The sequence below is a fragment of the Opisthocomus hoazin genome, chromosome 2 (assembly GCF_030867145.1).
Source record: "Opisthocomus hoazin isolate bOpiHoa1 chromosome 2, bOpiHoa1.hap1, whole genome shotgun sequence".
NCBI lineage: Eukaryota > Metazoa > Chordata > Aves > Opisthocomiformes > Opisthocomidae > Opisthocomus > Opisthocomus hoazin.
The window spans coordinates 4,472,922-4,487,626 of NC_134415.1; the positions used below are offsets into that span (position 1 = coordinate 4,472,922).

Below are 14,705 nucleotides of genomic sequence, written 5' to 3' on the forward strand. Positions count from 1 at the left end.
ATATGAACTGTAATCTTACTTTATGCCTTTTCTTAGAATGATAGCTCTATGATTTCTGTTTTCCTTTTTACTATTATATTATTTGTTATATTTGGCATTATACATTTGTAAAAAATCTTGAATATAGGAAAGTTAGCTAAAATCTGGTAATTGGAATCAGATGTTGCTTTTCACTGCCACAGGCTTCTCACCCCCAGTGCTCTGTCCAAATTCAAACTGAGCAATTAAATTCTGATTATTCTGTTCTACAAAGGCTCCTGTATTACATGCATCACAATATCTCAGACCTAGAATTCTAATTGTAAACAACATCATCTCATTCTGCAATGGCAGCATGTTACATTTTAGTGTAAACTCTTGTAAACGAGTGAAGACCAACTGGTGACTTTACAGGGCTACTGCTGATACAGAACTAGTAAAGGCTAATGGGCTCGAGCTGCCTGCATATGATCAGTATCTGTTCCAGGATCCCTTCCCTATAATAAAAGTGTCCATCTTATACAGAATTTTTCATTGCCTGCAGTATGCCAGACCTTACAGAACTAGGGGAAAAATCTGATATGGAAAGGCTGGCTTTCAAAACTTTTGAACTGCAGTAGATACACGGTAACAAACCTCTCTGTGGAGTTCATTGCTCATCCTGGGTAATATCCTATCAACACAGGAATAATTTTATTTTTAACTTTTTTACTGATGAAGCACATTTTCAGATTTATAGTAGACCTACTCATTTTCACCTTCCCCATGAAGTTTCCAAATGCTAAAATATCTCCAGCAAATTTCAGTGTTGTGCAAGGTGCCTCTTGATTTTTCCAAGTGCTCAAAAGGAGAGAAAAACCAAAACACAAACAACGAAAAAATTCAAAGGAGAGCGAAAACAGAACTGCATGACGGAAGGCAGAGAAGAATGAGCTTCCTTAAATCCTTGGATAATCCACATAGTTTATGCCTGCAAGTGCCATACTTAACAGATTTGTGCTGAACTCCGGAAACTTCATAGCATGTAATTACAATGCAACGTCTATTCCTAACAAATACTGTTGAATTTATCATCATGAGTTCTGGGTACACTGTGAGACCATGGATGATCTGTCTTGACTGTAAGTAAGGAAAAAATACATTAATTTCTGCCGAATATACACATTTATAGATTTAAAACTATGATTACTTTATCTCTTTTTGGATACACTAATAAAAAGCCTTTGCCTGAAATTTATCTCAGCATAATAATGAGAAACAAGATTTATATTTCACTAGTTAGTTTTTAAGAGCTGCGTTAATAAAAGACGCACAACAAAGTAATCGTATTTCTCATTTGTTTCAAGAATTCGTATTTTATTAAATTTATAAATTTGAAAGTAAAGAACATAACATATTTTAAGCATATCAATAAAAGTGTTCTAATCAAGGCAAGGTCGAATTTCTTTAGAAGTACCAAAGCCAACCGATTTTTTTTTAAGTTTTCCTGCCACTAACAATTTGATGAAGAATTTCACAGCTTTCACAGTTTAACAGAAAAGTCCTACCTTCATTTGTTTTAACTGCATTATTGGTGTATCTAGTTATAATGGATAGGGTGCACATAGATGAAAAATATGTACACCCATTCAGACAAATATAGATACAGAACAATTCTGGATATTCCTTCAGGATTTAAGGGATCCTTGTCATTTCTCAAAGTCTCTGCATCACAGCAATTGCACTTTCCTGGAGTAAGTTAACCAATTTTCAAAATGGAAACTTGAATTTTCAGTCTTGTTAAGAATAAGCAAAAGCCTTCACTTTGTCCCAAAATTCTAGATGAAAAACATAGCCCTTTGTCCCTTAATCATTTTTGAGACAAAAATAATTCCTCCGCTTCAGTAAGATACAAGATACAGGCTTTATGCGATTAAGGTTTGTGGAGTCATGCCAACAGAAAAATTGGCTCTTTCAGCCTGTAAAATAATTTTTATTTTAAATAAAGTTGTACAAAGTAATTCATCATAAGGAAGAAATACATTTTAACACATTATTTGGATTCAGAAAAGACCACTAAAATAGAAGGATTTGACATGTCTGTATTAGCTGTAAGAATAATGGAATAATCTGATGACTATGATGCTTTTTAAGGAATCTAAGCAACAGAAACATACATAACAAAATTTGGAAATCTCTCTCTTCCTTGCAGTTATTATGTTCATTGGGTGGACACCTAGAAGGCACCGAGCCTGGTAGGATCTTGGGTTCCAGTGAACAGTTAATGAAATAAAAGACTGAGGTTTTTTCAGAATGTGACTGGAGCACTTGTGTGAAGCACACCGAAATAGCAGAAATATTTTCTTGCTCTTTTTTCAGTACTTGTTAAAGGCATCATGAACTCCGGATCCTCTGTGTATCCTTCTAGGATGAGTAAGCAAAAATAAGCAGCTTTCCCAAAGACGTTTATATGTAAATATCTCACTAATACAAGCTTTACCAGATCCTTAAGATATATTGTATAGATCACCTGGTTGTGGAGATGACAGCCTACTGTAAAATAATGAAATCTAGTGATTTTTCTCCAAAAAATTTGTATGAAACCCATAGGGAGGGTTTTTTTGTGTCCTTGTGATAAAACACAGAATAAATTCTTGTCAAAGGGGAGTTTCTGAGACATTTAAAACATACTGTACGCTCATAACAAGACGAGCAAGACTCCAAGATTTCTGCTTCCAAAAACGACAACAATGATTCAAAAGTCCACCCTGTGCAGAGATACTTGTGCTTGCACTCTATGCACGGATAAGTTTCAAATTATACTTCAAGTTTTGCAAGACCCACTGGACTTCACTTGTTTTTTTCTCCCCATTTTGCCTTAAAAATATAAAATCATTTAAAATAGTGATAGCATTGCAAAAGTCTGTATTTCTTGTTGTTACAAGTAGGACAGCTAGTCCTAACACTAAGGCTGTATAACAAGGAGGCCCAAATAGTAATGCATAGAGTTCTTTACTCCCTAAATTTTCCAGTAATGCTGCTACTGAGAGAGCTTCTCCTGTGGCATAAATAATGGGATGACATCTGAATCAACCTGAGCACTCAAAAAACAAAGGAAAAAAGCCTGAGCTGCAGAACTAACAATATTAATGTACCACAAAGATGACACTGCTCTTAAGAGGATTAGTTAGATAATGTCCCTGTTACCGACTGCTATGACTCAAAATAAGTAAGACAAACTTTGAAATCAAATATGATCTCCTTCAGGCATTTATGGTTGGCCACTTTGGAGACAAAGCATTGGGCCAAATGGACCTTCGCTCTGACGGAGTACTGTTGTTCTCAGGATCTTTTGGTTTAGCATGTTTTTCCAAGGAAAATAGCTCAGGTATTTCTAAAAAAAACTACAAGGAGACAAAGAAATCCATGGGGAAATGAACAGGTATTGCTCATCTCAAAAAGATTTGCAACCATTTATTTCAGGCGCACTTCCTTCTTCAGACTGAGGGCTTGATCTCTGAGCCTCGTTAGTGTCCGAGATGTGGGGTTTTGCCATCCTGTGGAAACACAACTAAACTGGATGAACACAGAAGACTCACAAACCGCGTTTCACACATGCTTTTTGCGAATTTGTTCAGATGGTCACATCATCATGACACGATCCACACCTCTCACCCCCATCAGAAGGTACATGCCTCCTTCCCACAAAGCGACAGAGCCAGCGCCCAGGCTGGGACATGGTTACACATTTAATCCCTTTTGCTAGTGCAGGGCTGGGAAGAAATGTCATCAGAGATTTCCTCAGCACATACTGCTAGGGAAAGGAGGAGACAGGAAGAAGAACAGAACAGAACAGAATAGAATTATAAAATTATAGAATCGTTTAGGTTGGAGAAGACTGTCTAGATCATCGAGTTCAACCATTAAATGGAACAGAATAGAATAGAATTCAGCTGGTAGAAACCTAAACCAATCATCTAGTCCAACTACCTGACCACTTCAGGGCTAACCAAAACTTAAAGGCACGGTATTACGGGCACTGTCCACATGCTTCTTAAACATTGACAGGCATGGGGCATTGACTACCACTCCAGGAAGCCTGTTCCAGTATTTGACCATCCTCTCTGTAATGAAAAGTTTCCTCACGTCAAGTCCAAATCTCCCCTGGCAGATGCAGGTTTGAGCCATTCCCACGCATCCCATCACTGGATCCCAGGAAGAAGGAATCAGCACCTCCCTCCCCATGCCCCCTCCTCAGGATGATGTAGAGAGCAATGAGGTCGCCCCTCAGCCTCTTTTCTCCAAACTAGACAAGCCCAAAGCCCTTGGCCGCTCCTCGCGGGACATGCCTTCCAGCCCTTTCAGCAGCTTTGTTGCCCTCCTCTGGACGCATTCAAGGACTTCAATGTCTTTCCTAAATGGTGGGGCCCAGACCTGCACACAGTATTCGAGGTGAGGCCACACCAGTGCTGAATACAGCAGGATGGTGACGTCTTTTGACTGGCTAGTCATGCTGTGTTTGATGCACCCCAGAACGTGATCTGCCCTCTTGGCTCCCAGGGCATGCTGCTGACTGCTATGGAGCCTTCTGCCAACCAGCACCCCCAGATCCCTTTCTGCAGGGCTGCTCTCCAGCCACTCCTCTCCCAATTTATACTTGTGCCCAGCATTAATCCATTCCAGCTGCAGAATCCGGCACTTGGCCTTCTTAAATTTCATCCCATTAATCAATGTCCAGTGCTCCAACCTATCTAGATCCCTCTGAAAGGCATCTTGACCCTCAAGAATCAACAGCACCTCCTAGTTTGGAATTGTCAGCAAACTTGCTAATGGTGCATTCAACTCCTGCATCCAGATCACTGATAAATCTATTGACAGAACTGTCATTAGAATCGAGCCCTGAGGAGCACTGCTGGTGACCCCTGAGGAGCACCGCTGGTCGCCAGCCAGACGTGGCCCTATTGAGTACAACACTTTGAGCTCTGCCCTTCTGCCAGTTCTTCACCCAGTGCACTGCGAATGTGCTCATCCCGCAGTTGGACAACTTGTCCAGAAGGATGCTGTGATGGACAGTATCAAAAGCCTTACCAAAATCAAAAAAACTACCTTTCCTTCATCCACTAGGCAGGTGGCCTTATCATGGAAGGATATCTAATCAGTTAAACAGGACTTTCCTCATTGCACAAAGCGTTCATATATGAGTGTTGCTATTCTATCTCATCACTCTCAACACAGAAACTACTGGAATTAGAAAAAAGTTCAAATCTATGACACATGTAACTCTGTGCTAAGATGCAATAGAAGTTTCAGGTTGAACATCTAGAGAAAATATTTTCTGATAACTTTGAGAACTCATCCGGAACATGTGGAAGGTAGCTTCTCTCCAAAAGTATATAACCAAAAAGCAAAAAAGCACACTGCCAGCTAAGTGGGTAAGAGAAGACTGTTGCTTACAACGGTAATTTCACCAGTCTCAGTGACACCATTCATGTAAATAAAACACATAACAGGAGGAGAAAAGAATGCAAATAAACCCAGATGCCATACAGAAAGCTAGCACTAACATAAAATAAAAGTGAAGAGCCAGATTCTTCCCGGAGTCTGAAGACCTCAAGTCAGTGTCGGAAAATGCAGGAAGACTTCAGGTACTCAACCCATTGTTATTCTGTTTTGATTTACATGAACTTCAATCCCATTTTGCTGAGTAAATTAGAACTGCACCTTCTCTCTTGAGTACACAATCTTTGTGAGATTTTATACAGGGAACTGGCAGTGTAGCAGAGCAAATTGCCTGCCAGACCACCTCCTCGGCATTTTCGATATGTATTGGCTTTCACCTAATACACACACTTCTCTGTCACAGTCATAGAATAATTTACACAGGGTCTGGTTTCCCCACTTTTGTGTCAGCAGTGTAAGGATAAAGGTGTAAGGATATAAAAAATCCAACTTTACAGCCTATACTTTTAAAACACAGACTATATTTTTAGTGTTTTCCTCATGTTATTTAAATTTTCTGTAATATTACAGAGGGCAATTAATAAGCAAGGAGTAGGAACTCCAGGAAATTGCAAGAGAAGACTAACCAGCTATAAGGAGCAGCTCTTAAAGAACTGAGACCCAGTTTCTCTTACAACACATTTTTTACTTTAAATTCACATCTTAGATTATCGCATAGCAAGTGTCGACTAAGCAGAAATATTTCATATTTTATTATGGCATACCATAGGATAAAATGAGAACCTTATAATAAGATAAATGATGGACACTTTCCTAAGACCTGAATAAAAATTAATTAAAGCATTCATTTGCATGCAGGTTAAAGAATGATGCACATACTGAGGTGGCATTTTAAAAGATAATCTGCAGCTTTGTCATTTGTCTTTCTCCAGACATAAGTTGTCTCTTCAATCCACAGTACAGCTCACTCACTACCTGGTCCCAGACCAAAAAGACAGTGGCAGAGTCAGTGTGACTCTCTCCAGGTGTTCTTAGAGGAGTCGAAATAAAGGTCATAAATGCTGGAATAAGTCCCAGATGTGTGTTTGTGGTATGGTATGCTGCGGTATGGTATGGTATGGTATGGTATGGTATGGTATGGTATGGTATGGTATGGTATGGTATGGTATGGTACGATCTGTCAGTGGGAAAATGATCCGTTGCTGGCAAGAAAGGCTCTTCAATGACTAAGCAACTAGCTGGATAGAATACAGCTACAGTTCTGTAAAAAAACTTGTCACAGGCTGCCTCAGCTACTATGATATTCCAAAGTACATACATTGTGACTGAATTATGAACAAGCATAGATGAACCATTCCCCTTAAAATTACAATGCCAATATTCTAATGCGTGAATTACCATAATTGTTAAACATCTCAAACACCACTCTTCAGAAACACAGGGGCTAGGAGCAACGGTGATTCCAGCTGCTGAACATTTATGGGGGATATGAAAAAGGATCACAGGATCCCCTTATCAGCTTCTACGCTTCCCTGCCTTCTCCAGCACACGCTGCAGGCCTGAAAACTTGTTAAGGAGTGCAGAATCGAGAACTTCTGAGCCTGCTGTACTTTATGCAGTGGACGAGGAAAAAGAGGCACAAAAGGCAGCTTTAAAGGATTTCTGCTTCCTGCCTTTCTTGCACTATGCTGTACACAGTTCAGATACAGCCAGGAGTTGGGCCAAAATGCTTGGTGTGGCTATATCATACTCCATCAGACAGCTGGAATCATTTTATGTTGCTTTTTTAATTTGAGACAGAAGTTGTGTCTGTTTTTCTTTTCATATTTAATCTGTCAGCTAAGACTTCGCTTTCCCTCTTCCAAAAAGTGCATTCAGAATGCAGTTTATTTCAAATTTCAGTTTCCCTGTATTTGATCTAATCATCTTTTTAATGGCTGAACTCTGCTTTGTTATACATCCTCTATACATTTATATCATAATTGCCAATCGATTAGGCTGTAAGTTTCTTAAAGACCATGTAAGACAGCAGAATCTTCTTGGAGTGCAAAAGCTTGCATTGTAATCAAAGTGGGGAGGGAAGATTTGTACCTGTTCCACATGAAAGCCCAGGAATTTTAGAACTGAGACCTCACCCAGAATGATTTCTAGTATCAGCAAATGTTCAACTGCACTCTATGAATATCATTTGTTGAGCAAGAGAAACACGTGACAGCGACTCTTTTCAAGATGGCAAGAAAAAGAAATGAGATACCTTAAAGTCAGCTTCCTAGAAGGCTATGTAAGATAGCTAAAGTCTAAGTCCTACTTCTACACACAAAACATAGCTGAACAAACTCCTAATGATTAGTGCCTTAGTTCTTCTTGTTTGGCAAAGCTTCGTTGCTTCAGCTTCTCAGGGCAGAGGAGGAGACTGTATCCAAAGTATATTTCACAAAATGTTTTTCTACATTCCCCTTCACGGAGCATGAAAAGTAGATGCTCACTTGCTTACCCCTTTCAGTATTGTATTGTTGGCTCCTGGAAGACAGTTCTGTCATTTGTGAAGGGTGCAAGAGAGGTTTATTTTATCTGGCAGCTTCTCTTCATGTCCTCTGCAAAGCAGTTTTTTTCTGAGGCATTGAGTACACTGATTTTCAGAGCTCTTAAATCAAGAGCAAGCTCTACTTCTCAGCAACTCTGAAAACCCAGCCATGGGCATTTCACTTTCGCTATCATTTTCAGAAAAAAAGGCTTAACTAAAAGAGCAGAAACTATAATTCTTAACCTTGCAGCTATCTTCTCTTACTTCTCTTTGCAGGGCTTTCATTCACTCCCTCTAGGCACTCTCTTCATCTCTCCAATACCATCACTTCTCCTCATGCACATGTTCTTTCCCTCCAGTTCTTACAGTTAGTCTCCACCATTCCCTCTTCGCTCTTGTTCTCTGTCTGATGGTTTCTGTTCTCCAGATTATCCTTATGCCTACAGTTAGTGTCTTTCCTTCCTACTCCTAGCCAATCCTATCTCTTTCCAGTCCACAAGTGGTCCCTGCCTTCCCTGTCTAGATACTTGGTAAACAGAATTCACACTGAACAGTAGAATAACCAATTTTTTAGTACCACCCCTTTTAACCTCGTAGAGCCATTCAATAAAATATCTACACTTGTAAGCAGTACAGTAAAGATTTTATGATAAATGTGCTATGAACTGAGAAGCTTGCCACTGCAAGCATATTTATCTAAAATCATGTGGAGTACAGCTGTGGTTTTCTGGCAACACACTTAGAATGGCTGGAGTATCCCATGATTAAACTGAGTTATATTGTCCTTTCTAGCTTACAGAAGGCGCTTTCTTTTTTAAAATCTGCCATCCTTCCTCACAGTTGTCATATGTACTTTCAAGAATTTCTTTCATATAAACAAATTTTTCCACTAAACAGCCCCAACTCCTGTATTAAATGGCACGCAGCATTACTGCGTTTTGTCAGAAAGTGCAAAAGAAATGATCTTCCTGCTGTAAGCAGAGACATACACGTGCAGTGAGGATCTCTGATTCTGAATGCTCAGCAATTGGAATAGACTCAGGAGGACTATCTGCTGCGTCACGCTAACAGGTCCTCCACAGGCTCAACCACCCGTGTTGCAGGAGTGTGGTAGAACCCAAAGTTCTACATTCTTGTCCATGAAAGCAGTTCTTAAAAAGGCAAGGGTCAAGATTTGCAAACTTAATCAGTGACTGAAAGGCGGCAGCCAAACTAGGCACTGTAAGAAACCAAGTCCACTTTGAGGATCTTCCAAAGGTGGGTAAAGCTGAAACCTCTCTTTTCACCCAAGCTACTTCGACTAGGACTAAATTTAGGATAAAAGACAAGTTGTACTTCTATGCTTTGGCTGAATTTCTAAATCCATTTGACAGTTGAAAGTTGAATGGTTATGCAATTCTCTAAATTTGAAGAGTATCCCATAGATTATTAACAAGTTATGGGCTTGTAAACCACAGGGTTGCACAAGCCAGTGATTGCTAATAATTTTTTAAAAAAGCACTGTCTTACATAAAAAACCCCAAAGGTCTCACTCACTGTCTCAACGATTCACTTGCTCAGCAGCACTCAGGGTGCTGTTACCCTTTGCAGAGATCTTTTCACCCCAGTGTTTGGCCCAGTGAATCCACCTTCCCCTTCTCATAAGTCTTGAGTCTTTTAAGAATAAGAAAGGGCATATGCAGCTGCCTTGGACTACTTTACATGAATGTTTTGGTAACCATTTACAAGTTGATCAAACTAGAACAGCCTTTAGCCCATGAGAGTTAAGATAAATTGTATTAACTGCCATCCCAATTTTTCTTACAGTTAATACCATGATAATAATTCTGTACATTTGAGGATAAAAGAAGAGGGATGTTGAACATGATGGTGAATGAAAACAAAATATTACTAAAGTTTAGTCAGACTGCTATTTCGGTAAATTGGATAGAAAAATTGAACTGATACGTTCATTACATTTAAGAGATATCCACTCCAAATCCCCATTCAATTCCCTGAAATTACACAAATGAGAGTACACAGATTTGGCTCACAGTTCAAGGAGAAGACCAGCAGAGAAATGCATTCAGCCTCAGAAAGCATGCATATGAGGTCAGCAGCAGGATTTTTTTTTTTTTCCTTTTTAATGCAGCTGTCTTCTTTGGCTGGACATGGGTAAAGGAAACACCTTCTCACCAGACACAAACTGCCATACAGTCTTTGGCACAGTCAGTATCCACACAAAGCCTGCATTACTGCACACAACTGTTCATGCAGAAAACTGATGAAATGTCTTCCTCAGCAGCTTAAAGTAGTATGTAGAAAGAGAATAGGTTTGTGAAATGAGTGAAGAGTTGAAGTTTCGATATTAAGACACACCAGGACATGCTGCAGAAACATTAAATAGCCCCTCTTTTTCACAGCCTTCTCTGATTTGTCACCCAGTCTTAACCACACTCTGCCTCGGAAGGTTCTCAGCCAAGGCAGTTCACGGACTGCATATATAGCCTCAGCTCAGCAAAAGCATCAAGTAAAATATGCTAGCTTAAACCACTGCAGTTGCAAGCATCTTTTGTTTAACATCTACAATGGCACATGAGTACAAATTTTAAGGTAGCAGCACAGCACAGCAGATGCCTGAAGGCCTCTACAGTAGAAAAGCCTATGGCAAAACACGGCCTCTACAGTAGAACAATGGGTTTGGGAATTCTTGTATTTAAGAACAATTAACAATTCGATAGTCCATTTCTGATCAAAAAAGAGCATCTCTTTTATTCTCTTGTACCAATAATTCCTACTCAGGATATTACTGCATTTAGAGAAATCCATTTTATAAGGAAATTAACTGTAATTGTTTAAAATGTATAGTAGAGGCATATAGGCTTCTACTACAGAAGCATATATAGAAGAAGTTCAGCTCAGGACAATCTGTGAATTTCCTAAAATTCCACAAAAGAACCTATTCTTAGATGAATAGTAACCTATTTGCAAAATCCTATTCCTTCCGAAGCTAATTAAAATCCAGAAGAAAATAACCAGTCTTCAGATTTTTACCAGGTGTCCTTTCCCACAAATGTGCTTACATCCCCAGGCTCAGTGTCCACCTTTCTGAGGCTTCAGTAAACCACTTCTAGCCTTCACAGATATGGAAGTTTTTATTATCGCAGATAGTACAAGAGGATCTCTGTCCCTTGGCCGCTACTGGGTTGCCAGAATTTAATCAAGCTATCTGCCTTAAAAATAAGTGTCCTGTTCGCTTTCCTCAGACCTCCATTTCGAGCCTTTTCCTCGCCGCTTCCTCACTGCTTTCTTGTTCACTGGGAGAGCGCTCGCACTCTCAGATGCACTCCCTCCCAAGTTTTTCTGACTACAGCTTCCCCTTAGATGTCCAAGCTAGCTTACTTTCCACCTTCTGCTTCTACTTCATATTAGAGGTCAAGCAGATCACAGGTTTTAAATCCACATGATTCAGTCTGTGACAAGATAGGCCTGAGTCCCAAGGAAGAATACCTTACTGGAAAAAATGTGCCCTACGTAGGAATGAGACAAGACTAATTTAACACTAAAGCCAAAACTCAGCAAATTGAAGTTGGAAAAAGAATTCTCCATATCACTACAAAAGCTGCCTACATTGTGGAAAATTTTATGTCGAAGTGAACCAAAATTGCAAAAGAATGGAGTTTTTATACAAGCTGTTCTAAAGTAAAATTTCCAGATTTTCCACCAGGAAAATATATTTTGTTAGTAGCTAGTAAAAGATGAAAACTTGTATTTCCAGACACATCCAAAACGACCTGTAGCCAATTCTGACTAACGTGGTGCGTTTAATGCTACACTGCATTACTATCCGAGAGACCCACAAGCAAACATCCTTACTGGGAACATTAAATATATCTCCCTTCAAGCAGGTTAGCAGAAAATCAATATGAAATTTTCAGTGGCTTCCACGCAAATCTATCTGTGAAAGAGATTTCCAGATCTCTACTAGTCACTTAACTTTCTCCAGCTGTCAAGTAATGCACTTACAGTTGGGTTTTATTTAACCTAAACATGCCACAATACGATAACACCTGAAATTAATGTTATTTGAAATATAGCTGTACTTCTAAACATAAAATCAGACTTTTAAATTAGTGCAAAAAAAAAATATATCTTTGAGTAACAATTTCAATTGATACTTTCCACACACATAAATTAGATATTTTACTGATAAACAGGCCAGAAGTTGAACTTCTGTGGTCATCAAAAGATGCTGTTTTCTACAAGGCAATTGTAAATTGCCATGCCTTCAGTGACAAGACATTTCTGGAGCATGTGCGCTATCACAAATTCAGAGAACAATTCAATTTGCAGGGACTTCGGGATGTCTTACCACCCAACCTACTCAAAGTGAAGCTGACACTGGACTCAGGCTAGGTTACTAAGGACTTTTTCCATTATAGTCTAATTTTGGTTTGTGTTCTTTCCTCTTGAAGTTATCTCTCAGTATATCAGTTGGGTGGTCACATCAAACTGTCATATATTTACTTCCTTTAGAAAGAGAATGGGACAGATTTGCCATATTTCATCCAATGCAAATGATATTTTTCATTATTTTTCATCAAATGCCCTACATTTACTTATTGAGCTTGTGTTTAAATATCTCTATATTTCAGACGGGTAGCCTTCTGAGGACTTCAGGAAATCATCTCATCCAACCTTCTACTCAAAATAAGGTCAATGCTAAACTCAGATCAGGTTGCTCAGGGCCTGTTCTATCAAAGTGTATTTGGGTGGGGTTTTTTTCTCTCTCTTGAAGCCACCGCTCAGTATATCAGTAGGGTGGTAGCAATGCATACTCATTTCAAACGTCACGATTCTGTCATGAAACAATAACTTCCAGCACAGTACTTTGGCTCAGAGCTTGGAGCTTCTTTTCTTATTCTCTGATTTTTTTTTTTTATGTGACTACTGATGAGAAGAATACTCTGCTAGAGTGAACTTGGATGGTTTTGCCACACAGCGTTCACCCAGCTTGTACAAAGATGAACCCAACACTCAACTACAAAAAAGCCACCAAAAAAACAGCAGATGAAATAGTGTCCTAATTTGCTTTTATCTTGCCTCAGAAACATTTCAAAGACACTTGATATATTTTTCCCATACTTGGAAGACTCCCAATCTACTTTAACTTAGACTGACTCAAATGTGTTATAGTTAATAGTTATCGTTATTATAGTTAAACACTATAATAACCCTTAATGTGTATTCCCTAGAATAGATTGAAATTCAATTAATATTTTTTATAAGATGAATGCTTTTCCCTACATAAATTTTGAACAATGATTGAAACCCAGGAAGTGACAATGAGAAGCTAAAATTGAGATTTCATCTTGAAAATAAATCTAAGACAAAAGCAAAGCTTCTGTCTTATTGTCTTTCTCTAGCTTTTGTAGCAACCATCTTATAAATCATTCTAGAGTACCCTATGACGAAAGCAACAGTGCTCCCCATCAGTAAAAAAAATCACTATTATACCCATCTAGGGTTTTTCCCTCTTTTCTGGAAGAACATTTATGCAAGTGAGAAGTGTAATAATGGTTGGAACAAACTACCTCATGGACAGGTGCTGGGCAAGCAACCACTGAACTGGAGTGCTGCCAGTACACCTCACTCTCGGCTGGATCTTTCCACAGCAGAAAGCTCGGCCATAATGTTTGCGTTTCACTCATCAGCCACTTCTCTGTTTTCAACCTTTACTCCTTCTCCTGCCAGTGTTTCCTTTTGAATGAAATGAGGCTTTGTGCAGAGGTTATTCAGAATCCAATACAATTCTTGACTATATTCATTTAAACTTTAAATGAAACAAGAATAGCGTCAATTTTAAATCCCCATAGTAGTGGTAGCGGTAGGTATAAAAATCTTCCAGTGTTGGAAACTCTGTCTGCCTAATACAAAGTCTTTCTTTCAAGGCATGGGATTATTTTTTTCTGATTCGTTTGTGGATTTCTTCTTTTCCACTCTACAAGCTTACCATTGCATTTCTTATCTTCTCCTAGTGCCTTTCAGTGTGACTTCACGCTAACTCTTTACATTGGAGAGCTCAGGTGATTTTGTTTTGTTTTGTTTTGTTCTGCAGCTCCCCCAAAAATACTCATTCAGGAAGCTAATTATACCTGATTAATAGAATTTATGTTTCAACTATAATCCTTCAAAGGAGCAATTTCTGCACATTCCTTGCTTTTTAGTAGAGTGTTCCTAGTAACGGTAGCTTCAACATCTTCCCTCAGAAACATATCTATGGGGAATTTTTCAGCTGGTTCAAATCAACAGCTTTTGCTTCTCAGGGAAGAGGTCTTCAAGAAAAGGGTTTCTTGTCACAGAATCACAGAATCACAGAATCACAGAATGTTCGGGGTTGGAAGGGACCTCTGTGGGTTATCTAGTCCAATCCCCCTGCCCAAGTGGGGTCACCTAGAGCAGGCCAACCTGAACTTCAGATTTGGTCCTTGAACTTCAGATTTGGCTCTTAACCATAAGAATAAATTGACTGTGTGATGTTTCATAAAGTTCAGTATTAAAGGCTTTGTGCCCTAAGGCACACCTTCAGACTTGGACCAGTCTGTCTTGGATCCACAGCCAATATTTATTTTACACCTTTTTACAGATTCTGTCCCTCTGATCAACAAGTGATTTTCCTGAACTCAGCTACCTCAAAGTCTTGATTCATAGCATTGTTGCAGCTGACCCTCTGGACCTTCAACAGGTAAACCCCAACAAGACATTTTCCACCAAAATGCAGTCC

General features: G+C 39.1%; 1 protein-coding gene across 1 annotated transcript in view; it reads right to left on the bottom strand.

Moving 5' to 3' along the window:
- Positions 1 to 1,469: 1,469 nt before the first annotated feature.
- The window catches only part of WDR27 (WD repeat domain 27), a 58,743-nt gene continuing 45,507 nt past the window's right edge, over positions 1,470 to 14,705 (bottom strand). The window contains 1 exon segment of the mRNA XM_075445411.1: positions 1,470 to 3,515. Coding sequence (XP_075301526.1) covers positions 3,486 to 3,515 — 30 coding nt within the window. The 3' untranslated portion in view covers positions 1,470 to 3,485.